Source organism: Physeter macrocephalus, chromosome 8 (assembly GCF_002837175.3).
Source record: "Physeter macrocephalus isolate SW-GA chromosome 8, ASM283717v5, whole genome shotgun sequence".
Lineage (NCBI taxonomy): Eukaryota > Metazoa > Chordata > Mammalia > Artiodactyla > Physeteridae > Physeter > Physeter macrocephalus.
The window spans coordinates 116,630,923-116,656,582 of NC_041221.1; the positions used below are offsets into that span (position 1 = coordinate 116,630,923).

A 25,660-nucleotide genomic window follows, 5' to 3' on the forward strand; every position below is an offset into this window, starting at 1 on the left:
ATGCAGTTCAAACCTGTGTTGTTCAAGGGTCAACTGTACAAGTTTATGTTTCTTAGGGGACTGCCTTTTTTTTTAAACTTCTAAAAAGACAAATTGGATTAAAAACAAACATTATTTGCTTTGGGGGATTAAAGTAGATTTTGTTTTAAAGACATCATCTAGCCCAGCTACAGTGGTGGTTGGGAGCAATGGGGAAGTGACTCAAAGGAAAACTTTTTCGTATGATGATTTTGACATATTTTAAAATTTTATTTTTTATTGAAGAGAAACATCTGAACAGACATAATTTGGAAGCCTTTATAACTGACTAAACCTCTCATAGTAGTGTGTTATTGTTTGATGGAATATTGAGAAACATTGTAAATTTTCTAATTTGTTGACTCTTAGTAATATGTTTTTATTCACATATTTGAAAAAGTATTTGAAAGCCTAAATATTTCTGAAAATAAATAATTCAATCTGAGATCATCTAAAATGCTAGTTTTTGTTTTCTAAGACAAAAATTTTCACAAGTATTCTAAAAAATGTTTGAAGTTAACCTTCTTTTGTTTCCCTTTGAACTTTTGGTTGAACAAAAGCGGAGGTCATAAAAGGTCATAACGTATGCATCTTATTTAAATGGTTCAGGGAAGGTTGTGTGTGTGTGTGTGTGTGTGTGTGTGTGTGTGAGTGAAAGAGAAGAAGAGGCAAAACAAATGTGCCAAAATGGTAAACATTGGTGAATCGGGGTAAAGGGTATATGAGAGTTCTCTGTATTACTCTTGCAACTTTTCTAAAATCTGTGGGGGAAAGAACACAAGGATTTAAGTAAGCCACAAATTACATGATCGCTTTTTGATTAATGCATCTACCTGCTTATAAAATTGTTTGTGACAGCAATAAACATGTGTTGTTTATAACCATTCCAGACTTGGCAGTGTCATAACAAAACAGCCAATGATTTTGTCTTCGTTAGTTCCTCCTCTCTGATAGCTACAGCTGGTCTTTCAACTGACAATAGGTAAGAGATTATAACTGAAATTGAAGTCTGTGTATGTATAGCTAAGCTTTATTTTTTAATTGCTTAATGTCCTTATATTTCAGTAATGTCATAATTACACCTTTAAATATTTTTATTTAAAGAGACTTGTTTCTTAGAGCTTTTTTAGTGTTTTAATTGTACAGCTAAGGAAATTCTGGTGACATTAAAGACAAAATCCATTCCTTCTGGATTTTTAATATTCTAATGTTAAGACTTTAGTGTAGGATAAAAGAATTTGATTGTTGGTAGAGTTTTTCTCCATATTATTTGCTATGTGTTAAGAAAGCTTGAGGCCAAAAAAAAAAAGAGTATTTATTGGCCATGCTATTTAGTTAAACCCTCACCACAGCTTTATTATATCGCATTATCAATGTTTCACAGTAAGAACACAAGAAGCTGAGAAAGACATGTTAGTTGTATAATAACTAGTAAGTGACAGCCCGTCCCCATCCCCCCAAATAGCTTAAATATGCAAAAAAAAAAAAAGTCTCCTCCCTCCATGTCCAGGCACACTTTTTACTTCCCTCCTACAGCTGAGTTCTGAGATTAAGGCCTTGTGAGGTTGCTGAGCTTTTTTGTTTGTCTTGAGGCCTCACTTTACACTCAAAGTGGGAATTTTAGGAATATGGAGTTTTCAGCCCATTTTTCATAGAAATTCTTATACACATTTGTGCCTCCTTTGTAACTCACAGAATGGAGTAGAAGCTGCTCCCTTTTGTAGTAGGAATAAGTTTTCTTTGTACTCAAGAAAATTCGGTGTGTCCTGCTATTTATGTATGCGAGTCAAACTGTTAGATTAGAAAATCAGTGAATACAAAAAGTAGTTTCCGTATTCAGACTTCATATAGTATTCCTTTTAATTACATGTTAATCTAAAGTTATTCAGTTTGGGAAGCGATTAGTTTTTTAAATTTTTGTCTAAAAATTAATCATACATAAATATATTGGTTGTATTCGATGCTTTATAAATTTAAGAACTTTCTGTGTGAGCAAGGTTCAAGTGAGCTATAATGAGACATACTGCTTTTTTTAATTGAAGTATACTTGATTTACAACATATTAGTTACAGGTATACAGCATGGTGATTCAGTATTTTTGCAGATTATACTTCATTATAGGTTATTACAAGATAATTGTTATAATTCTCTTTGCTATATGGTATATCCTTTTCGCTTATCTATTTTATATATAGTAGTTTTTAATCTATTAATTCCATATTACTAATATGTCACTCACCCATCTTCCCCTCTTTGGTAACCACAAGTTTGTTTTCTATATCTGTGAGTCTATTTCTGTTTTGTATATACAGTCATTTGTCTTTGTTTTTAGATTCCACATGTAAGTTATATCATATAGTATTTGTCTTTTTCCATCTGATTTATTTCACTTAGCATAATACTCTCTAGGTCCATCTACACTGCTGCAAATGGCAGTGTTTCATTCTTTTTTATGGCTAATATTTTATTGTGTGTATGTGTGTCACATCTTCTTAATCCAGTCATCTGTTGATGGGCACTTGGGTTGCTTCCATGTCTTGGCTATTGTAAATAGTGCTGCTGTGAACATTAAAATGGCAGTGTTTCATTCTTTTTTATGGCTGAGTAATATTTTATTGTGTGTATGTGTGTCACATCTTCTTAATCCCGTCATCTGTTGATGGGCACTTGGGTTGCTTCCATGTCTTGGCTATTGTAAATAGTGCTGCTGTGAACATTTGGATGCATGTATCTTTTCAAATTAGTATTTTCATTTTTTCCACGTATGTACCCAGGAGTAGAATTGCTGGATCGTATGGTAGTTCTATTTTTAGTTTTTTGAGGAACCTCCATACTGTTTTCCACAGTGGTTGCACCAATTTACATTTCCACCAACAGTGTACAAGGGTTCCATTTTCTCTACACTGTCTCCAGCATTTATTGTTTGTAGATTTTTTGATGATGGCCATTTCTGACTGGTGTGAGGTGATAACTCGTTGTTTTGATTTGCATTTCCCTAATAATGAGTGATGTTGAGAATCTTTTCATGTGCCTGTTGGGCATCTGTATGTCTTCCTTGGGAAATTGTCTATTCAGATCTTCTGCCCATTTTTTTATTGAGTTTTTTTTTTTATATTGAGTTGTATGAACTGTATATATATTTTATGTTTTAACCCCTTGTCAGTCATCGTTTGCAAATATTTTCTCCCATTCAGTAGGTTGTCTTTTCGTTTTGTTGATGATTTCCTTTGCTGTGCAAAAGCTTTATGTTTAATTAGGTCCTATTTGTTTATTTCTGCTTTTATTTCTTTTGCCTTAGGAGACTGATCTAAGAAAATATTGCTACAATTTATGTCAAAGAGTGTATTGCCTATGTTCTCTTCTAAGAGGTTTATGGTTTTCTGTTCTTACATTTAGGTCTTTAAACCATTTTGAGTTTATTTTTGTATATGGCGAACAGGAATGTTCTAATCTCATTATTTTATACGTGGCTGTCCAGTTTTTTCCACCAGCACTTGTCGAAGAGACTGTCTTTTCTCCATTGTATATTCTTGCCATCTTTGTCATAGATTAATTGACCATAAATGCTTGGGTTTATTTCTGGGGTCTCTGTTCTGTTCCATTGATCTATGTGTCTGTTCTTGTGGCAGTACCACACTGTTTTGATTACTGTAGCTATGTAGTATAGTCTGAAGTCAGGGAGTGTGATTCTTCCAGCTCTATTCTTCTTTCTCAACATTGCTTTGGCAATTCAGGGTCTTATGTAAGTTTTAGGATTATTTTGTTCTAGTTCTGTGAAAAATGCCTGGGTATTTTGATGGCGATTGCATTAAATCTGTAGATTGCTTTGAGTAGTGTGGCCAATTTAACAATATTAATCTTCCAGTCTGAGAGCACAAGATATCTTTCCATTTCTTTGTATTATCTTCAGTTTCCTTCATCAGTGTTTTATATTTCAGAGTATAGGTCTTTCACCTCCTTGGTTAAGTTTATTCATAAGTATTTATTCTTGTTAATGTGATTTTAAACAGGTTGTGTTTTACTTTCTTTTTCTCATATTTCAATATTAGTGTATAAAAATGCAGATTTTTAAATATTGATCTTGTATCCTGCACCCTTGCTGAATTCATTTATTAGTTCTAAATTTGGGGGGTGAAGACTTTAGGGTTTTCTATCTAAAGTATCATTTCATCTGCAAATAGTGACAGTTTTACTTCTTCCCTTCCAATTTGTTTTTCTTTTTAATTAAAAAAAATATTTATTTACTTTGGCTTCACCGGGTCTTAGTTGCAGCATGCGGGATCTTTAGTTGCGACACGTGGACTTCTTAGTTGCGGCATGCAGACACTTAGTTGTGGCATGCGGACTCTTAGTTGCGGCATGCATGCAATATCTAGTTCCCTGACCAGAGATCAAACCCAGGCCCCCTGCATTGGGAACATGGAGTCTTACCCACTGGACCAACAGAGAAGTCCCCTTCTCTTACAATTTGGATACCTTTTATTTCTTTTTCTTGTCTGATTGCTGTGGCTAGGACTTCCAGTACCATGTTAAATAAAGCGGAGAGAGTGGACGTCCTTGTCTTGTTTCTGAATTTAGTGGGCAGGCTTTCAGCTTTTCACTGTTGAGTATGATGTTGGTTGTGGATTTGTCCTAAATGGCCTTTATTATGTTGAGGAATGTTCTCTCTATACACACTTTGATGAAAGTTTTTATCATGAATGGACATCTCAGTAGACAGTTTTTCTGCGTCTTTTGAGATGATCATGTGATTTTTATCTTTCCTTTTGTTAATGTGATGTATTACATTTATTGATTTGCAAATGTTGAACTATCCTTGTGACCCTAGAATAAATCCTATTTGATCATGGTGTATGATGCTTTTTATGTATTGTTGGATTCGGTTTGCTAATATATTTTGTTGAGGATTTGTGTATCTGTAGTTATCAAAGATATTGGTCTGTAATTTTCTTTTTTTGTAGTGTCTTTGTCTGGTTGTGGTATCAGGGTAATGGTGGCCTTGTAGAATGAATTTGGGAGTGTTCCCTCATCTTCAGTGTTTTTGGAATGGTTTAAGAAGGATAAGTGTTTGTTCTTCATATGTTTGGTAGAATTCCCCTGTCTGGTCCTGGACTTTTGTTTCCTGGCAGTTGGGTTTTGGTGGTTTTTTTTTTTCCCCCTTACAGATTCATTTTCGTTTCTAGTGATCAGTCTGTTCAAACTTTGTTTCTTCTTGACTCATTCTTGGCAGGCTGTATGTTTCTAGAAACTTGTCCATTTCTTCTAGGTTGTCCAATTTGTTGGCATATAACTGTTAATAGTATTATAATTCTTTGTATCTCTTTGGTATCTGTTGTTATTTCTCCTCTTTCTTTTCTTATTTTGTTTATTTGGGTCTTCTCTCTTCTTGATGCGCTGGATAAAGGTTTGTCAATTTTGTTTTCTTTTCAAAAAAATCAGCTCTTGCTTTCATTGATTGTTTTTGTTGTTTTTTTTTAAATCTCTATTTTGTTTATTTCCTCTCTGATCTTAATTATTTTCTTCCTTCTGCTGACTTTGGGCTTTGTTTGTTCTTTTTCTAATTCTTTTAGGTGGTAAGTGGTAGGTTGTGTTGTTTATTTGAGAAGGCCTGTATTGCTATCAACTTCTCTCTTAGAACTGCTTTTGCTGCATCCCATAGATTTTGGGTTGTTGTGTTTCCATTTACATTTGTCTCAAGGTCTTTTTTGATTTCCTCTTTGATTTTGTCATTGACCCGTTGGTTTTTTAGTAGCATGTTGTTTAGTCTCCATGTGTTTGGGGTTTTTTTCCATTTTTCTTTCTGGAGTTAATTTTTAGCTTCATACTATTGTGGTCAGAAAAAATTGCTTGGTACAATTTTTATCCTCTTAAATTTGTTGAGGCTTGTTTTGTGACCTAGTATGTAATATATTCTGGAGAACATTCCATGTGTGCTTGAAAAGAATGTGCATTCTGCTGTTTTGGGGTGTAATATTCTGTACATATCATTTAAGTTCAGCTGGTCTATTGTGTCACTTAACACCACTATTACCTTATTTTCTCTCTGGATGATCTGTTCATTGATGTTAGGGGGGTGTTAAAATCCCCGACTATTACTGTATTATTGTCTGTTTCTCCCTTTATGTCTATTAGTATTTGCTTTATATATTTAGGTGCTCCTGTATTGGGTTCGTATATGTTAACAAGTATAATAGTCTTTCTGTATTGATACCTTTATCATTATATAATGTGAGACATATTTTTATTCTGTTGTTAACTTCTTATGTCATTCAATAAGTAATTTTTTATTTTTCCAGAAACATATGTTTGTGGGACACTCTTGTAGCACCTGCCAATAGTTTAGTCCATGGTAAGTTTTGAAAGCATTTTCTGAATCACAAATTCATAAAGTAAAAGTGATTTTTAAATGGATTTTTTTTTTTTTTTTCGTTATGCGGGCCTCTCACTGTTGTGGCCTCTCCCGTTGCGGAGCGCAGGCTCCGGACGCACAGGCTCAGCGGCCATGGCTCACGGGCCCAGCCGCTCCGCGGCATGTGGGATCTTCCCGGACTGGGGCACGAACCCGTGTCCCCTGCATCGGCAGGCGGATTCTCAACCACTGCGCCACCAGGGAAGCCCTGGATTTTTTTTTTTAATGACACACTTAGTAGCCTGTGAGGTTTATTTTTGACCATGGTGGCAAAGTTTAAAAGCAGAAAAAATGCTATATGTAATTAACTCTTCACTGTACTTTAATGAAGGACAGTGGAACATAGATAATATAAAAATCATTTGTTTTTACTTTGAATCTGATAGCACAGGTCATCATTGCGAACATCAGTTACAGTATTATATCCCCTCACACCACTCTTACTCAACTTTGTACTTGAAGTTCTAAATAAAGCAATAAGACAAGAAAAGGAAGTAAAAGTTATACATATTGGAAGGGAAGAAATAAAACTGTTTATGCACAGATTACATGATGGTGTAGAAAATCCCAAAGAATGCAGAAAAAAAGCTGCTGGAACTGATGTGCAAGCACAGCAGTGTCACAGGATACCAGGTCATTATACTAAAATTAGTTGCTTTCCTTTTTCAACAATGAGCAATTGGAATTTGAAATTTAAAAAAATATTACCATTTAAAATAACACCCAAAATAATGAAATACTGAAGCATAAATCTAAATATGTATAGCATCTGTTGGGAAAAGCTACAAAAAAAGTAAAAGAAAAAAAGATCTAAATAAATGGAGAGATAGGCCGTCATGTTCACAGATTGTAAAACTTGGTATTGTTAGGATGTTACTTCCTCACAACTTTATAGATTCACTGGAATTCTAATTAAACCCCCAGCAATCTGTTTTGTATATATCAACAAACTGGTTCTAAAGTTTATGTAGAGAGGCAACAGACCTAGAATAATGCATACTGAATAAAAACAAACTTGGAGAACTCACATTACCTGATTTCAGGACTCACTATAAAGCTACAGTAATCAAGCCATTGTGGTACTGGCTGAAGAATAGACACAGATTAGAGAGCCCAGAAATAGACCCACACATAAATAGTAGACTCATTGTTAATAATGACACAAAGATAATTAGTGGAGACAGTCTTCCAACAAAAAGTGCTAATAACAATTGGGTGCTTATATGTGGAATAATGAACATAGGTACAAACCTTACCCCTTTCACAAAAATTTATTCAAAATGATTCATGTAAAACATGTAAAAACAAAACTGTAATACTTCTAGAAGGAAATATAGGAGAAAATCTTGGTGACCTTGGGTTTGGTAATGAGATTTAGATATAACACCAAAAGCACAATCTATTAAAGAAATGATATATTCAAGGTTTTTTTAAATTACCATTTTTTTCAATACCTGAATAGCAAATAAGCATATAAAAGATGCTCAACATCAGTAGTCATCAGGGACATGCAAACTAAATTCACCCATAATTTATGATACTACTCTGTATACTGAAATGGCAAAAATTAAAGATTCTAGACTACCAAATGTTGGTGATGATATGGAGAAACTGGAACCCTCATGATTTGCTGATAAAAATGTAAAACAGTACAACTGCTTTGGAAAACTGTTTAGCAATTTCTTAGTAAAGTTAAACATGCACGTAGCATGACCCAGCAGTATATAGTTTTACATATATACCCAAGAAAAATGAAAACACATGTCCACAAATAGACTGGTATTAGGAATGTTCTTAACAGCTTTATTTATAATAGCCAAAAACTGGAAACAACACAAATGTCCAACAGGATAATGTGGTATATTTATGTAATAGAATACTGTTCAGAATTAAAAAGCATAACCTACTGATACATGAGACCTACTGATACATGAGACAACATCTAAAATGTTAGTTAGGGCTTCCCTGGTGGCGCAGTGGTTGAGAGTCTGCCTGCCAATGCAGGGGGACACGGGTTTGTGCCCCGGTCCGGGAAGATCCCACATGCCACGGAGAGGCTAGGCCCATGAGCCATGGCCGCTGAGCCTGTGCGTCCTGAGCCTGTGCTCCGCAACGGGAGAGGCCACAACAGTGAGAGGCCCACGTACCACACCAAAAAAAAAAAAAAAAAAAAAAAAAAGGATTTACTACTTCTGTCAACTATGTCATTTCTGGGTTATTTTCAGTTGATGGATTTTCTTGTCCTTATGGGTGCTTTCTGCTTCTTTACATGCCTGGTAATTTTTTATTAGATGCCAAGCATTGTGAATTTTTCCTTGTTAGGTGCTGATTATTTATGTATTGTGTAAATATTTTTGACCTCTGCTCTGGGACTAAGTTACTTGGAAACAGTTAGATCTGGGGCGGGGCGGGGGCCTGTGTTAAAAGCCATATTTGGTACAGGGCTAATTTTTCCCCTCTCTTGAGGCAGTACCCTTTTCAGTACTCTATACAATGCCTTGTGAATTATGAGGGTTTTTTCCCAGTATGGCTGGTGGAAATAGGAACCCAGATCAACTTGGGTTCCCCTTTCTTATGCCACGGCCAGAAAATACTCTATAGGCAATAAGCTGGGGCAGTTATGTTGGTCACCCAGTTTGTTTCCCATTTTGCAAAGATCATTCTTCATTGCTTAGTGACCGGTGTCTCAAACCATTGTTTCCTGTATATCATTTGATATTTTAATTGTTTTAGGCAGGATGGCAAATCTAATCTTATCATTCTACCTTGGCCAAAAGGCAGAAGTCTGTTTCTTACATTATTAAATAGTTTTTACTTTTTTTTCCAGCTTTTACTTGTCATGATAGCGGAGCCACTGTTTTAGCATATGCTCCGAAACATCAGCTACTAATATCAGGTGGCAGAAAAGGCTATACATGTGTTTTTGACCTTCGGCTACGACAGCAGAGGCAGCTTTTCCAGAGCCATGATTCTCCTGTTAAAGCCATTGCTATTGATCCAACTGAAGAGTACTTTGTTACAGGATCTGCTGAAGGCAACATAAAGGTAAATACAGTAATGCCACAATATCTATTACAATATGAAAAGAAATCTTTAGAAACCTTAGATCTTTAATCATATGTTGACACCAGTCTCTTTAAATAATAGAAATATTAGTTCTTTTGTAGTCAACAAGGTTAATTGCTATTTAATAAATCTTTTAATGAATGAAATAAAATAATATTTAACTTGAAAAATACCTGTTTTTCAGTTGTTTTCAAATATGCTTAACTAATGCATGTGAAAGAACTGGATTTTCCATGGATATGAACATATTTCAGACATTAGAATTAGTCTTGACTCCATGTTCAGAGTTAACTGAATTCAGTTTCAGGGGCTGTGAGATATACTGACATTTTCCCTTATCCCAAATTTCTCCCCATTTTGTCATTCATAGTATCAGCATCCAACAACTCAGTGCCTGATTCAAGAATTCTGATGTACCTGGATAAGCTCTGCCTGTAACAGTCCTTCTCAAACTCCACTGTGTTTCAAACTTAGAAGTTTGAATGTTAAGCAGCTTGTTAAAAATGTTAATAAGCACCTTGTTAAAAATGCATCCCACTCCAGAAATACTGTTGTTAGGTCCTATCCCAAAAATACCCATTTGGTAAGTCCAAGGCTCAGGAATGTGCATTTTTGGAACACAGAAATAGTGGTTTTGATGGAAGGTTCTCTGGCTACACTCAGAAGGATCTGCAGGGATAAGACTAGCCCCTGAGTTACTCTAATGGTCAGCAACCCACAGGAGGAGTCTAGTTTCTTAGAATCCATTAATTTAAGTGCTACTGAGTACTTAGTACAGGTAAGTTGGACTGCTTTGTTAGAACTTCCATATTGTTTTCATAATTCTCAGCCAGAAAAAATTGAAGAGTTTCAAAAAGGTTTTTCTTAAATATATACACCAGCTTCCATACAGAATTCCTTTTTTTTTTTCCAATTTGAAGCTAGTTTCTTACTTGAGCTGCCCTCAGTTTAGAAATCGTACTATGTTTTAGATTAGTTATTTAGATTAGTTTGTACTTTCATTCTGAGGTTTATTATTTAATTAAGTTATAAGATTTCATAGTGTACCAGGTAGTATTCAGGACTTACAATTTAACAATCATGTCTAGAGTAATATGAATTAATGAATTTCTTAGGGAAAAGAAAAATATTTTTTTAAAATGTGATGTCAAAACATCAGAAAGTTGTAATAATTTATCTTGCAGCTGGAATATAGTTTTGACTGGTCTGAAGGCCTCTAGGTGTTTGGTACTTTTCTCTTTCCAGTGGTTCTGATCCCTTGGTGGGTACTGTATATTATGGAGAAAGAATTACGCCACTATACAACTACACAACAGAAACTTCGCTGAGAGATAGGAAATGTTGATTGTAGTTCCTATAACATTACAAGTTTCTGTTGCATTGTACACCTAACCTCCTTGTACCTAAGTTTTCTCGTCTCCAACCAAGGGTTTAAAATACCTCCTCTCTTACTGTATTGATTTTTGAAGAATGTGATAATATCAAAGAGCTTTGGAAAATTGCAACACCATATACAGAATCAAAATGTTATGACTGTAAGCCTACACAGATTTTTCTCCATTTTTGTTTTAGAAATTCCTTATTTGTACAGGAAGACAGACGTGAACCTTTTGTTTGGATTTTTAAGGTAATTGTCAACCCCAATTTTTATTTTGTCCTTATATATTTCAGATTTGGAATCTCTCTACCTTTAGTCTTCTCCACACTTTTATCAATGAACATGCTCGGCAATCCATTTTCAGAAATATTGGAACCGGAGTGATGCAAATTGAGACAGGGCCTGCAAATCACATTTTTTCATGTGGAGCTGATGGAACAATGAAAATGAGAATACTGCCGGATCAGTTTAGCCCATTAAATGAAGTGTTGAAAAATGATGTGAAATTTATGCTGTAACATTTTAACAATAAGATGTATAATTTATTACCTATTCCATGAAGTGGCCAACACATATGATGTACAGTGATCAGTCTCTATGCCACAAATAAGCTAATGCTTTCTTGTTTTCATATTTATTTTATGGAGCTTTGCCCTTGATGCACTGATGCCTTAAAAATTAATAAGGTCATTCAAAATTAGACTACATTGCCTAAAGTAGAATGTATAAGTAATGCTGTAATAATACATATTTATAGTATAGTGAGTATATCATAGTGTTAAAGGAGTTTTGTTTTCTTGTTGTTGATAAATTCTTCTGCAGATATCTCTGCGTGAATTTGTTTCACAGTAAAAATACCCTTTAGGTAAAAGCAGTTGCACATCAGTCATCACTTAATTCACCACACTCTCACTGCCTTTTTCAAACTTACACATCTCTCACACTCCTCTCTTAATTAATGATAGATTGATATTTGGGTAAGAATCAAAAAATAATGAACATCTCCATTAACACTGTCTTTGGGACTTTAGTAACAGGTGAGCCAAATGCCTCGTTATGTAAAGTTTTCATCAGTTTCCCTTCTGGAGCCCAAGTTGTGTGTGTGTGGTCGTGTATATATATGTAATGTATCTTATACATCTTATTTGAACTGTGTGTGTGTGTGTATATGTATATATATATATATATGTGTGTGTGTGTGTTTGTGTGTATATATATATATGAAAACTACGAGTCTTTTCATTTGTTTTTGTGCCATAACAACTACTGCCACCAGAATAACAACTTTTTCTGCAACTGTTTTTTTCACTTTTTTTTTTTTTTTAATTTTTGAATTCCCATCCTAATTTTCAAATAAATTTCAGGAAAACTTCCAAGATTATTATTTTAAAGATTACATTGAGTCAGATAAGACTTAGCAGGCAATAATGATTCTGTGTTGGCATATATGAGATACTTAAGCTTATAAATTTGTCAAAGGATTTTTAGGCACCATACATTTTACTTAAATTTTATTTTATTTCTTATTTTTTAGGTGCTTTTAGTCTCAAAGTTCTGAAAACCTTATAGCAGTGTTTTTAGAAACAAATGTGAAAACAGTCAAATTAAATAGATAGTATTTACAAATGTAAAATACCTGCCAGATCTACCATTAAAAGATAATAAACTAAGCCTTATATTTTATTATTTTTTGCCAAAATATATTATTTTATTATAAAATATGACCAAAATATTAAAAATGCACAATGCTTTTAACTTAAATGTGCTAACCCTGTTTCTGTTTTGTGCTATACCTTTTCTGATTCAGAATTATAGAAAACTTGATAATACTTGATTTTAACCAGGAAGACTGGAGGCAGATGGGACTAAGTGTTTAAGGGACAATTATATACTATTTAGCTTAAATATATTTTAATAGGAATATTAATAGAACATTTTTATGTAACAAAATATGGAAAGCTATTATCTTGGAAACTAAAGAGTCAAATGAAGCAAAGAAATGAAGGGCTGGTAAAATGAATTTTGTAATATCCTCAGGATACTTTTAAAAGTATATTGTTAAAAGATTTTGTAAATTGTATTCATAATTTTAAATGTGTTGAGCAAGTTGCAGTGAAGACACTGTTATTATGTAGAGAGTTTATGTGCACATAATAACCTGTACCTATAAATTGTGCAATAATGATATGTGACTATTTTGCCATGGAGAAATCTGTGACAACATTGCAAACAATACTATTGTTTGATGTAGTTAATATTAAGTTATTCCTCAGTAATTTCTTCATGAATCAAGATTCAAAAGGCTTTAAACACTTTCAGTGAGATAGAAAATGTATTATTATGCTTACTAGGAAAAAGACATTGTGGATGAAGAATTAAGCATTTTAATTGAGGGTTTATATGAATAATAAATTATGTAAGCCCATATGTATTTACATCCAGAGTCATAATATTTTAAATAAACAATCATGCAGTAACTATTTTTAGCATGCTATTGTTTTAAGTAGTATTTATGCCACTTTAGTTGACTTGAGTGTATGTGACATTCTAAATTGGAGAACTTCTGTATTTGTATTTGGCTAATGTAGGAAGTATTCCATAATTTTCCCAGATATCCTGTTCTTCCTTTTCTATAGTCTTTAACTTAATGAATAAGCATTATTCAAAAAAGGTGAGAATAAAAGTAGTTGGAATGTATGTTTAAGTATAAAATGATACACATATATGTAAAATTTCATCCACACTAATGAAGTGGATACATCAAAATACATTTTTTAAATTGTGTGCTTTCTGAGAATGAGACTTTGTAATGATGGAAGAATTCACAACATTGTGAGTCTCATTTTCTAAAATGTAGGATTTTTCTTATGTAGAATCATGGGACAGTCAATTCCATCCTCCTTGCTCTCTCTGTCTTGCCCCAATTCATTTCTTTAAAAAATTTTTTTAAAACTGTTGTGGAATTTCTCAAAATGGTCTCAACAATTGGAACAAAATACAGAGATATACCTACTTAAAGAAAATCCTTATACAACCTTAGAGTGGTGATGATCTTTTTATAACAGTGTTGGAAACCCAGAGAGACATATTTACTAAACAAAGAGTTTAAATGTCATATTGCAAGAGACCACAGTCAAAAGAACAGGTAGACGAGAAGAAATATGTGTATAGGAATAGGAAAAATGTTAATGTCCCTAATACAAAGAGAATTTTAAAATGATAAGTAATGGAGAAATCACATAATCCACAGAACAGGACATGGAAAAGTCAGCAAGCACAAATTATGTTCATCCTCACTAATAGTTAAAGGAATGCTTTAAAAAAAAATGTGTCACCACTGTTCATCCATCAAATTAGTATAAAGTCAAAACAGTGACATCAGTTTGGTGAAGATGCAAGGAAGTGGGCACAGTGAAACATTGCTGGCAGAAATAAACTGCTACAAAGTTACCTAGATACATATTAAAATTGAAAAACATACTTTCACTGAGCAATCTTTTGAGAGATTATCCTTTAAGATAAAAACACCTGTGCATAAAAATATATGTATATGGATGTTTATTGAGACATCTGGTGGAGCAAGAAAACTGGAAATTTAAATGTTAATTAGTGGGTAAATTGTGGCATAAATTTTGGTACATGCATACGATGGAATATTCTCTCAATGGTAAAAGAATGTTAGATTTGTATCTGTTCATCTGAAAAGAGGTTGGTGAGATAAAATTTCGCAGTAAAAGGTGTTGTATCCCATATTGTTTCAGGTTTTTTTCAATCTTTAGTATATATGTAGGAACATAGAAATATGTATGGAAGAATACATACAAAGCAAAACTTTAACATGGGAGAAGGGAAGAAGGAGGTAATACTTTTCTAAACTCCTTTAAACCCCACTTGGTAACATGATACCAGAAATGGTTGTGTATGTGTTGGTGAAGAAAAGCTGTATTTTCATACCAAAAAGGACAACGACTTTGGCAACTACTCTGTTGAGTGAAGTGGTCTTGTGTCAGGAATATTCCTCTTTGAATTGTTGAGATGTTTTTGATGCTTGATATGACTTAAGTAGAAAGGTTAAGATGTTACCCTTCAGGGTACTTGGAAAAAGTTGAACATAGATTAGTTAAATGCACCTGTCAGCCTTAGAAATGTGTATGGCTTTTGCTACAGTTATTTTCAAAGCTAAATCTGTTTTGAGTTTTTTATGACTTTTCTTCCCCTTCTGCTTACTTGGTTGTCTCCTGTATGTCTGTGGCCTATAAGTCAGGGATCTAACACAGTTGCAGTGTGACATTATTTCACAAGTCTCCTTGGAACAAGAAAAATTTCTTAGTGTTCTCCCACTGCAAATACAGATAGGTTATAGAAATAATTTGGTGGTACAACCCATTTCTTTCCACAGTGAAAATGCCTTACTCCTGTATGCCCTTTGTAACAGAATCTAAGCAGTGCAGTGTATCAACCCAGGATATGTGTTTTAAAAGTTTTAAAATCTATACCTCCACCATGCAAAACACTCACTCCCCCCCAAAAAAACTCCAACGTTTTCATCCTCCAACCTTTCATCAGGGTTAGGCTTTTGAACCCCAGGGTTCTGATGTCTAGATCAGGTTCAGGTGTATATGTGGCTCCTTAAATGAGGTTCCTTCAGTACTCAGTTTAAAGATCCATGAACTAATGAGGCAAGTTATGTGCCTTCCACATGTGAAACGTAACAATGGTGAGACAGAGAGGGGATAGCTATCTCCCATTCTAAAAGAGGAAAAGTAAGTCACATGGTAGGTCCTGGTCCAGAGGGATTCTGGAATTTAGCTGGGTACATGTCACCAGTTCCTTGAGTACTCCTGTTCCCTGCAAGTAATTCTCTACAGCTCTTGGCTCCACCTTCTGGGCTGCTGTATTCTACCCTTAAGTTATTCTTTTTCCATGAAAGTGGCCCAGTGTGTTTTTTTTGCGGTACGCGGGCCTCTCACTGTTGTGGCCTCTCCCATTGCGGAGCACAGGCTCCGGACGCACAGGCTCAGCGGCCATGGCTCACCGGCCCAGCCGCTCCGCGGCATGCGGGATCCTCCCGGACCGGGGCACAAACCCGTGTCCCCTGTATTGGCAGGCGGACTCTCAACCACTGCGCCACCAGGGAAGCCCATGGCCCAGTCTTTTTAACGGTAGTTTTCTCAGCCTGTTTTCCTGGATAGAGAAGTTTGAGCGTTCAAAGACCTCTTACATTTTGTACTGTCCTGTCCCCTATGGTTCAGTCTAGTAAAATTGCTTTTTAAAACGCTGTGGGTTTCTAAAAAAAAAAAAAAAAAAGCTATGGGTTTCTTGTATATTAAATTATAATCCACTCATTAGACAAAAGCCACACCCGTATTTTATTTCTCTACCTTGGGCCCCCTGTGAGGTTGCTGTGGTATACTACCTTAAGAGTCTTAGAAATCTTAGTGTCTCACAAAAACGGTGTACATGGTGCACCCAAAAATCTATCTGAGATCTTAACAAAAGGACTTAACAACCATAACCTTGGCTGTGTCTTTATTCTGAGACCATTTGCAATCCACCACAATACTGAATACATTTTTAAAAAATCCATGTGGCCATTTTTATGTCGAGGGAGACAGATGAACAGACCCATGTACACACACAGGGGAAGCACAGGTACATGGAAATAACTAGCACACCAACTCTTTACTCTGAAGGTTGATAATGAGAGGGAAAGAAGTGAGGCTATTGAAAGAGAACAGTGTGGAAGTCAGAACCCACTAGGGGAGGGTGCTGTGCTTGGAGTATTCCAGGACTAAGGTGGGAGCCTTTTTTGTTTACAATCAAGTAATGCCTTGCCAACGTGGGCTAGCATTTCATGGGTGTAAGTATAGAAGAGAACTCTTGATAGAGCCAGGAATTTAGACCCATATGTATAGAAAAAGCCTTTCAGAGTAGAATTATGCAGCTAATGACGAAACAAAAATAGACTGTAGTATTGGGGATAGGCTCAAGTAAGATTTGAGATGGTCAAAAAGGAGAAAACAGTTCAGGTGAGGAAGAACCCACATAGATGAAGAATCCAGTGGTGCAATCACAGAAAAATAAGGGTTCTGGGTAGGGGCATCACTATATTTTCTATAGAGGAATGGCTTAAGGGGTGAAAACCTGGAAATATGCAGAGAACTTGGTTTCATGTAGAGGGTGGCTGATCAAATTGGCTAAGACTGTGGATGAAGTTACCTTTAATGCAGGCAACAGTTCTAGCAAACTTTCTTAGGAAGAGGTGTATTTTAGTAACATCATAGGTAAGTAATTCTGAATAAAAAAGTGAAAAATGCTCTATGATTATGGTATAATCACTAGTGGTGTATAATAGTTAGGAGTAGGGGTTGAGGTATATGGAAGTAATAGGAAAAGATCACTGACCCCCAAATCTTGATTTTTGTTCTATCCCCGAGTTTCTAGTTTGCATGACATTGAACAATTCTCCTACTCTACCCAGTATGCACCTTGACTTCTGTTAGGAAAAATGTACTCTTTACCGTACCCATATTGTTACTCTAAGAACAAGATTACATGTTATGATAAAGCTCTGAAAAGAAATGGGACTGAGAATAGAGTTGAAGCAGTAGACAATCAGATAGTGACCTTAGAGAATGGTGAAGTTATAGCCATGTTTTGAATCAGTCATGTTCATTGATATAGTCCCATGAAAATGTAGTTAAAGCACAAAGGCTGCGTAGATATTTCTGTGGGCTGTGTTTATGGTGCACATCCTTGCTTCAGTGATTTTAGCGCCAGAAAATGTTAGACCGTATCTTTTTTCTCCATGATGCCTGGAGTGCCCTTCTGCGTGGCAAGCTTGAGTTCATCCTTTTTGACTTGGTTGGATGGAACCTCCTTTGTGAAATCCTCTCCATTCCCCCAAGGAATGTGAGTCACTTCCATTCTCGTCCCAGAGTATTTATGCATAGATTTTTATTGTACATTTCACAGTGCCATGTAGTTATTTCCTTACACTCAAAAAGAGGAGGCTGACACTGAGTAAGCAGAGAAGAGGCTTGAAGCAAAAGAAGAGTACAAGAGGAAGCTGGGTCAGAAGATTTTTTCAACTTTAAGCTGTCTGATGTTAGTTCCTATACCTTCGACTGGGCAGAAATAAAAATAGAAGGTATGCACAGAGGTATTTTTGGCATGCAGCTCTCGTTACAGCTCTCTCCATGTGATTTATAGGGTTTGGGGGTTTTTTGGGGGGTGGGGTTTGGTCTGAAAGGATTCAATTAATCTAGAGACAGCTGCAATTATTTTAAAATATAATTAGCCATTGAATAATGGATTAGTTATTAGGAGCTTCCCAGATTCTGTATGTTTTTTACAACTCCGAACTGGAAGTATGCAAGTGCTAGTTTGAAAATGAAATGATCCAAGTATCTTTTGGCCCAAGTGAGATAGGAAAGGTAATTATCTTATTAATTTCTAAATATTACCACTCTGTGTAGTAAGGTGGAATCCAATATCTTTATTAGAGAGAAGAAAGACTGGTTGTTCTTTGATGACAGTGGTGCAAGTTGCCTGGGATTGTAGAGGCCCCTTACCAGGCCTCCCAAAGTAAGCACTGAGGCAATGCCCACTCTGAATCGTTTCAGCTATCAGCTCCTGTAGTCACTCAGGTCTAGATGGCCCTAGTAAAGAGGGTTGCGGTGAGATAAGGTGGTAGGATTCATGGAGATTTTAAAATTTTATCATTTTAACATTTTAGCATTTTAAAATATTTTGTGGGGGAAGCATAGAAATTGAGAGGTCCAAGATAGAAAAGAAGGGATATTCAACAGAATGTGGCCCCTATAGATAGAAGGGAGGGCTCCTTGGGGACCCAGAGAACTGGTGGATGGGTTTGCTCTGATCCACTGGGATGAGAGAAAGGAAGTCAACGTGACTGTTGATGTAGATGGCATTTTTGGTAGCTGGGGTAGGAAGTAGAGAAAATTCTCTATTGATGATCTATATATTTCCTTTGGGGCTTCCCTGGTGGCTCAGTGGTTAAGAATCCTCCTGCCAATGCAGGGGACATGGGTTCGAGCGCTGGTCCGGGAAGATCCCACATGCCGCGGAGCAACTAAGCCTGTGTGCCACAACTACTGAAGCCCACCTGCCACAACTACTGAAGCCCGTGCACCTAGAGTCTGTGCTCCGCAACAAGAGAAGCCACCGCAATGAGAAGCCCATGCACCACAACAAAGAGTAGCCTCCGCTCACCGCAACTAGAGAAAGCCTGCACACAGCAATGAAGACCCAACACAGCCATAAATAAATAAATAAATAAATCTTTTAGAAAAGTTCATTCTATATTTTCTTTGAAATAGGAGGTGAGATTATATATCAAGAGCAGGAGGGTTAGGGGTGCAAAAGATGTCTTATGGAAAGGGATAAAGATGGAACACACTTCTCCTTTCCATCCATGATGCAGGAGAAAATCCTCATGAATCTGCAGAGCATCAGGTTTTACACTTTTTGGTTTTTCTTAAGTAGAGCTTATGAATAATATGGATGGCTAAAAATATTTGCCAGGTAGTAGAAGGAAAGGACAATGTAGTAAAGCAATAGGAGGCACTAGCAGTGAGTGACTGAGGTATTGGCTCTTGGGGTTAGGCTGTGTAGGAAGGGAAGCCAACTGGGAGAAATGCAAGTCTGCATGAGGTAAAAAAAAGAGTGTGAGGACCAAGGATGACAGGCTGCAGTAGGGGTGTAGAATGATGGAGATAAAGATGAAAGAATCTTTTTCTATAAAGGTAGAAGTATCTCTGGGGATTGCTGCTCCAGGGTGCAGCTTGAGACAAGGGAGACTGAAATGAGGCAATGGTGAAAGTTACTGAGGTTGAGGTTACAGACACCATGACATCCTGGCTGACTCTCCCAGCAATCACACAGATGGGGCTCCTATCTCACAGTAGAAGAAGCCAAGTTTCATTAAGGCTTTGTGCTTTGTCCAAAGTATCCAGCTTACACAGAGCAGACCCATTATTAGAACTCTCAGTTCGTGGTGACAAATATCACTGCCCATGGGCTTTCAGGGATTGTTTCTAATGATTTTGAGGAGTAGGGAAGGCCTGGGAGTGTACATACCTTTTTAATCCTAAAAGGACCTGCCTTTATCACTCCCTGCACTGGGTGGCACTACCAAAGACTGAGCCTGGCAATCCAGAAACCCTATAAATCGACCTAGATTACTCTCTTTCCCTTAACCCTCACATCCCATTAGTCTCCAGGGCCTGTGTTAAGTCTTGAATCCATCTTCTTTCCATCCACTTAGTTTAAGCATTCAGCGTCTGTAATTATTTCCTATTACTGCCACAACAAATTAACAGCAACTTAGGGGTTTAAAACAACATACATTTATTATTTTACAGTTCTACAGGTCAGAAGTCCAGTATGGGTCTCACTAGGATAAACTCAAAGTGTCAGTAGAGCTGAGTTCCTTTCTGGAGGCTCCAAGGGAGGATCCATTTCCTTAGGGTGGTAGAACTGAGATTCCCATTTTGTTGTTGTTGTTGACTGAGGTCCATTCCCAGCTTCTAGAGACCACCCACCCTCCGTGGCTCCTAACCCAGGTCAAGCCCTTCTCATGCTTTGAATCTCTTTGACTCATTCTTCCACTTTAGGGGAAGCATATGATTAGATTAGATCCACCCAAATAATGCAGGATAATCTCCCCATCTCATTATCTTTAACCTTAATCACACCTGCCAAGTCCCTTTTGCCATGTAAGGTAACATTCAAAGGTTCTGGGGATTCTGGTGTGGATATCTTTCCTGGAGTTCTTATTCTGCCTACCACTGTATCCCAACCTGACTTATTTCAGTAACTCCATAAGCCGAGTTTCCTGGCTCTGGTATTCTCTATGCTGTTTTCAGATTAACCTTTCTAGAACATTTGACATGTCTCCCATGCTTAAAATCCTTCTGACTTTCTCCGAACCAAGGGTCAAATTAATGTTCTTCAGCTCCTATTGGAATAAAGTGCTTAGATTTGGTCCTTTTCTATTGTTTTAGCTTCATTCCAATCCCCACTTCTTCCCTAACCCTTCTGAATGCTTGAAAAATGTTTACTGTGCCCTTTCTCCATCTATAGGTGCTATGAAGCTCCCATTTCTTCTTCCAAATTGAGCTTAGACATCACCTCCTTCAGAAAAATCTTCCTGACATTCCCCTCCCCATAGCTATAACACAGGACAGTCTCTTAAACATCTCTGAATGTTTAAGAGATGTTTACGTATTCTGTATATATCTTCTGTATATTCCTATTTTGGGCATTCAACCCAAATGTGTTGTGATTTTAGTCTATTTCACCTAACAAGTGTTTACTTTCCTGTGTCCCAACCATGCTCTGCCACTTCCTAAATGTGTAACTTTGGGTAGGGTATTTTACTTCACTATGCCTCCCTTTCCCTTTGTAAAACTTAAGGTAGCTACAGGATCTACAATTTATAAGTTGTTGTGAGGATTATAAGTGACCTGCATATATTAAGTTTTGCTAGTATTATTCATATTCCCAGCCCTCTGCACAGAACTACCATATAGTAGGCGCTTAATGGAGGACGGATTCATCACACTCCTACGAAGGTCCAGCACCTTCGCCCTTGAGAATGGCTACCCCAGGTCAGGGCTTTTCACCAGAAGGAAGGCCCAGATTCGGTCACATTCCAATGAATAGCCAGCCTTCGGCTCCGTGGGCAGGGGCAGTCACTGAAGTCCTCGGGGGTGTGGGCAGTCACTGAAGTCCACGGGGGTGCCTCAGACCAGACTGGCTTCCCGGGAGCCAATGAGCCTTTTAACTTTGAGAGGGAGCCCTGCACCCCCCGCGAATGGAAACTAGGAATCGCTAGCGCGTCAGGTATCGCCAGGTAGACTTGAGGCCAGTAGAGGCTGAAACACACACACACAAAAAGTTAAGAGCAGGCGGGATTTAGGGGTTTATATGGAAAATGATGATGATGATGATAACAGCAACAGATAACAGATGATAAAATTCATGCGTACTTGTTAGGTGCCAGGCATAAGCACACTTAACCGACTCAACTCACTACGAGGTTGGTATCTCATTTTCACAGTTGAAGAAACTGAGAGACCCGAAAGGTAACGTCTTCCTTGCATATCTCCCAAGCCTGTCCTGGCTCCTCGCGCCCAAAAATCTTGCCTTGCAGCTCAAGTCCATCTCCCAGGTCGCTGTCCAGCTCTCCTCCGCGTTCTCCGGAGCTCTGGCCACTCCTGACCCCCGACTCCAGGCCCAGTCTGCCCAGTCACGGCCGCTGGGGTTCTCCTCCCCTCCCCGCCCTGGCCCGCTAGATCCTCCTCCTACCCCGGTCGCTCCTCCTCTACCTTGCCTCCCCGGCTGCTCCGCTCCTCCTCCTCCGTACGCCCCGCCCCCGACCTCCCTTCTCCTCCTCCTTGGAAGGCTCCGCCCCCAGCCTCCTAACTCCACCTTCCTCCCCGCCCCCGGCTCCTTAGCTCCTCCTCCTAACCCCGCCCCTCGTTTCTTTTGCCTTGCCCCTGGCTCCCTTTCTCCCGCCGTCTCTGGCCCGCGCTCTGCTCGTGAGTCCGCGGGGCCCCGCGAGCGTTCAAGAGTCTAGGCAGCTCCGCGCCGTCAGATCGCCCAGCTCACCTCTTGGCGTCCCGGCGCCACCGGGCCCCCTCTTCCGAGTAAGTGCCTCCTGGGCGCGCCGGTCCCGCACACACCCTCGCAGGTCTTCCCCGGCTGCTGGGCTGTGGGCTGCTCCTGGGGGCGCGCTTTCAGCTCACCGAGAGTCTCTGGAGTGGGTGGGAGTGGGTGGGAGTGCGTGTGAGCGAGTGTGTGTGCGTGTGTGTGCAGACGCGCACAGCTCCGAAAACTCCCCAGAGTTTTACCCAGTTCCTGCAGCGCAGAGACAACCTGAGACCTCCAGCTCGGGGCCCTTACCGATTTGGGCTGACCCCTTAACTTCCACCTCCTGCCCTGAGCCCCATCCCTATTCCTTGCTTCCTTCTGCAGACGCGGCCCCCACTACGTGTCACGCCCTCCTGGTAACAGCTCCTGCTGTCGAAAGGACTGGCCCGGTTATCAGGATGCCCCAGATTGCAGACCGAGATGCTAGCCTGAGATTGTAATCCAACCCTGCATTGTAAAATGGGCAGGGACTAGAGTTTTGCCTTGAGATCGTTCGGTGGAGACTTCCTTTGAGGAAGAAAGTTTGGGTGTGTGTTTGTGTGTGTGTCCGTCCGTGTCTTTGCGCGCCCTCTTGACTCTCAGCCTTCAAAACCTGATGCAAGAATGCTTGATGAGCGCCCTTGGACCCAGGGCGGCTGATAGGCACGTTCAAGACCACGCTGACCAACCGGGCTTGGGCGCCTAAAAGATGTTTATTGATTCAGTGACACCCTATTGCTAAAGCCAACTGATAAAACACAGCCCTAGGTAGGAAGAGCAGTACCCTGAGAGAATCATGGGAGGAGGGAGACAGTAGTTGAGTGCTCAGTGTTGAAACAAAGAAATCCTGGAGTTGCTTAAGACTGATAATTACATCCTTGCATAAATTATTTTTATTGGGGGTCAATACTATCTCAATGTAGGGTGTATTTCTTCCCTAAAAAACAGATTTAATTGATAGCAGTACAGTACTTTAATCCATCAATAAAATGATTCCCTGGTTGCTGAGGTCCCATCCAATTATAATAGTCTCTGAATTCTTTTGTATCTCAGTTTATTCTTGCTATGTTCTTGCTGTGAAAGTAGAGATACCCATAAAATTTCTCCACCTTCTTGATAAGAATTCATTTAGGAGATGCTGGTAGGGAAGTGACCTGTTGAGTAGAAATTATTCATTGAGGCATAAGGAAAACAAAACTATGTGGTTAAAGGAAATAACCAGAACAGAGCAGGCTTTAAGTTGCCATTGTGAAAGTTAGAGCTGATATGAAAGTTAGAGCTGATAAATCACTTTAAGTGCCGCTTATCACAGCAGATATTTTTATCCTGGTTTGAATCCTGTGGTACACAAAAGTGTTTCCACAGTGTTTTAACTAAGGAAACATTATGCTTTGAAATGTAAACATATGACTCCATCTGTCTTTAAGGAAAGAAATAATTATCACACTTAATTAAACACCTGGAAACATTTATTGCTACCTTCTAATCAGATCTGTCATGGGGAGTTGTCAGCAAGTTATTGTTAATATTCTAGCTGGTAACACAATTGGCTTTTTCGTAGATTTTTGGGGCGGGGGATGCCAGTTCCCCTTCATATACATTACTTGTCTCTGCCACTTCTTGCTCAGCTTTTGAGTTTTTAACCTGTAATTTGAGTAAATAAAGTTTAGGGACGTGGACTACCGTCTACCTCCCTGTAAAATATGAATACCTTAGGTATTGAATGTTTGGTATTAAGGTCTTTGCATTAACAGATATAGGTCTTCTAAGCCATTATATCCATCTAGATTATCTGCTAATTTAAGAATCATTAATAAATTATTGAATATAAGAAAGTTCCCCCCAAATTGTAGTGATCCTGCACAGATGCTCCTTTAAATTTTTTCCTTTAAGAGAGACTTGAATCTGTAGTGCCTTTTGTTCTAATGCGTTTAAATTCAATGAGAAAAGGGGTGGCATGAGCTGGAAAATCTGCTTATCTTTGTTGCCTCTTAATTTTCTGTTTCTGACTATATTGCTGTATATAGTCTTCATCTGTGTTGTGAGTGTTGCAGACAGGCTGTTCTGGGAGTCCAACAGAACGGCAGAAACTGAGGGTGAGCATACACACGGCAAGTGCCAGGAACAGGGTATTTTATGAGGACTGTTCTCTGCAATTTTTTTTTCTGTTGAAATTGGAGGAAAGGGTGTGTGGAGAGAAATGATTGCATCCAAACAGTACTCATTAGGAAATGCTGTTTGGGGGAGGAGGGGATTTCTAGGTGGTTTATGACTTGGGGAACTTCAGGTAGCTGATCCTTGAAGCTGAGGCTGCCACAGTGCCGGGCACTCTCGAGACCTCATAGTTAATTGATTCAATTAATCCTTGTCTGCTTGGATCAGCCCCTTGGAATGAACACATTTCCTTCTTGGAGATTTCTTTCGTCCTCAATCAGAATTGAGCTTTGCTTCCACACCATGCAGAAGAGTCCATTCTCCACCCCCTCCATTCTTGCCTGGTACAAATTGAGGGGTTGACCATGGGATGACCTCCAGGAGGCAGGGGAGGGTGGGTGATAACAAATAAAGGCCACCTGTTTTCTCACGGAGGCAGAAGGGAGCGTTAGCGCAACCCCATTACCATGGGCACTGACTCGGGCACTGGGGACATGCACAGGGGCCAACCTGGACAAAAATGGGATAGTTTTCCTCAGTTTGGCATTCACAGAGATAATCAGCTCTGCTGCAGAGTTTAAGAGAAGGCACCGTGTGGTTCCAGATAAACTTTTATCACCTCAACTCTCCTCACGCTGCCCACATCCTGCATTTAATACCAAATGCACAGAGTAAGCATTCAACAAACACCGAAAAGGAGCTTTTAACACCCCAACCTTCATGTTTCCCTGTGAGAAGCAGTTTACTTCCTGCTCCCCCGTCTCTGGTTTTGATGACTTTGGCCCTGGGGTCTGAGCCAACTGCAGTTTGTAGACTTTTGTACATCAGTGGGGCTTCCCAGTAGCTAAAAACAGATAGTTCATTGAGGGTAAAAAAAAAAAAAAAATCAGTGAACCTTGTTGCAAAATGTAAACGAGGTCAAGTAGTAACCAGTGAACGTCAGTTCGCATTCTACATTTTGGCCTTAAGAAAAGAAA

The 25,660-nt window shown here is 38.3% G+C and overlaps 2 protein-coding genes across 5 annotated transcripts in view; both read left to right on the top strand.

Moving 5' to 3' along the window:
* The window catches only part of DMXL1 (Dmx like 1), a 132,524-nt gene extending 117,951 nt beyond the window's left edge, over positions 1-14,573 (top strand). For all 4 annotated transcript variants that reach the window (XM_028493154.2, XM_028493155.2, XM_024131998.3 and 1 more), the window contains 4 exons: positions 909-1,000; positions 6,315-6,367; positions 9,255-9,472; positions 11,165-14,573. In XM_028493154.2, the coding sequence (XP_028348955.1) occupies positions 909-1,000; positions 6,315-6,367; positions 9,255-9,472; positions 11,165-11,389 (588 nt within the window). In that variant the 3' untranslated portion in view covers positions 11,390-14,573. The remainder of the gene's footprint in view (positions 1-908; positions 1,001-6,314; positions 6,368-9,254; positions 9,473-11,164) is intronic.
* Positions 14,574-22,414: 7,841 nt separating this feature from the next.
* Positions 22,415-25,660, top strand: part of TNFAIP8 (TNF alpha induced protein 8) — a 137,507-nt gene continuing 134,261 nt past the window's right edge. The window contains exon 1 of the mRNA XM_007119637.4: positions 22,415-22,546. Within this exon, the coding sequence (XP_007119699.1) occupies position 22,546 (1 nt within the window). The 5' untranslated portion in view covers positions 22,415-22,545. The remainder of the gene's footprint in view (positions 22,547-25,660) is intronic.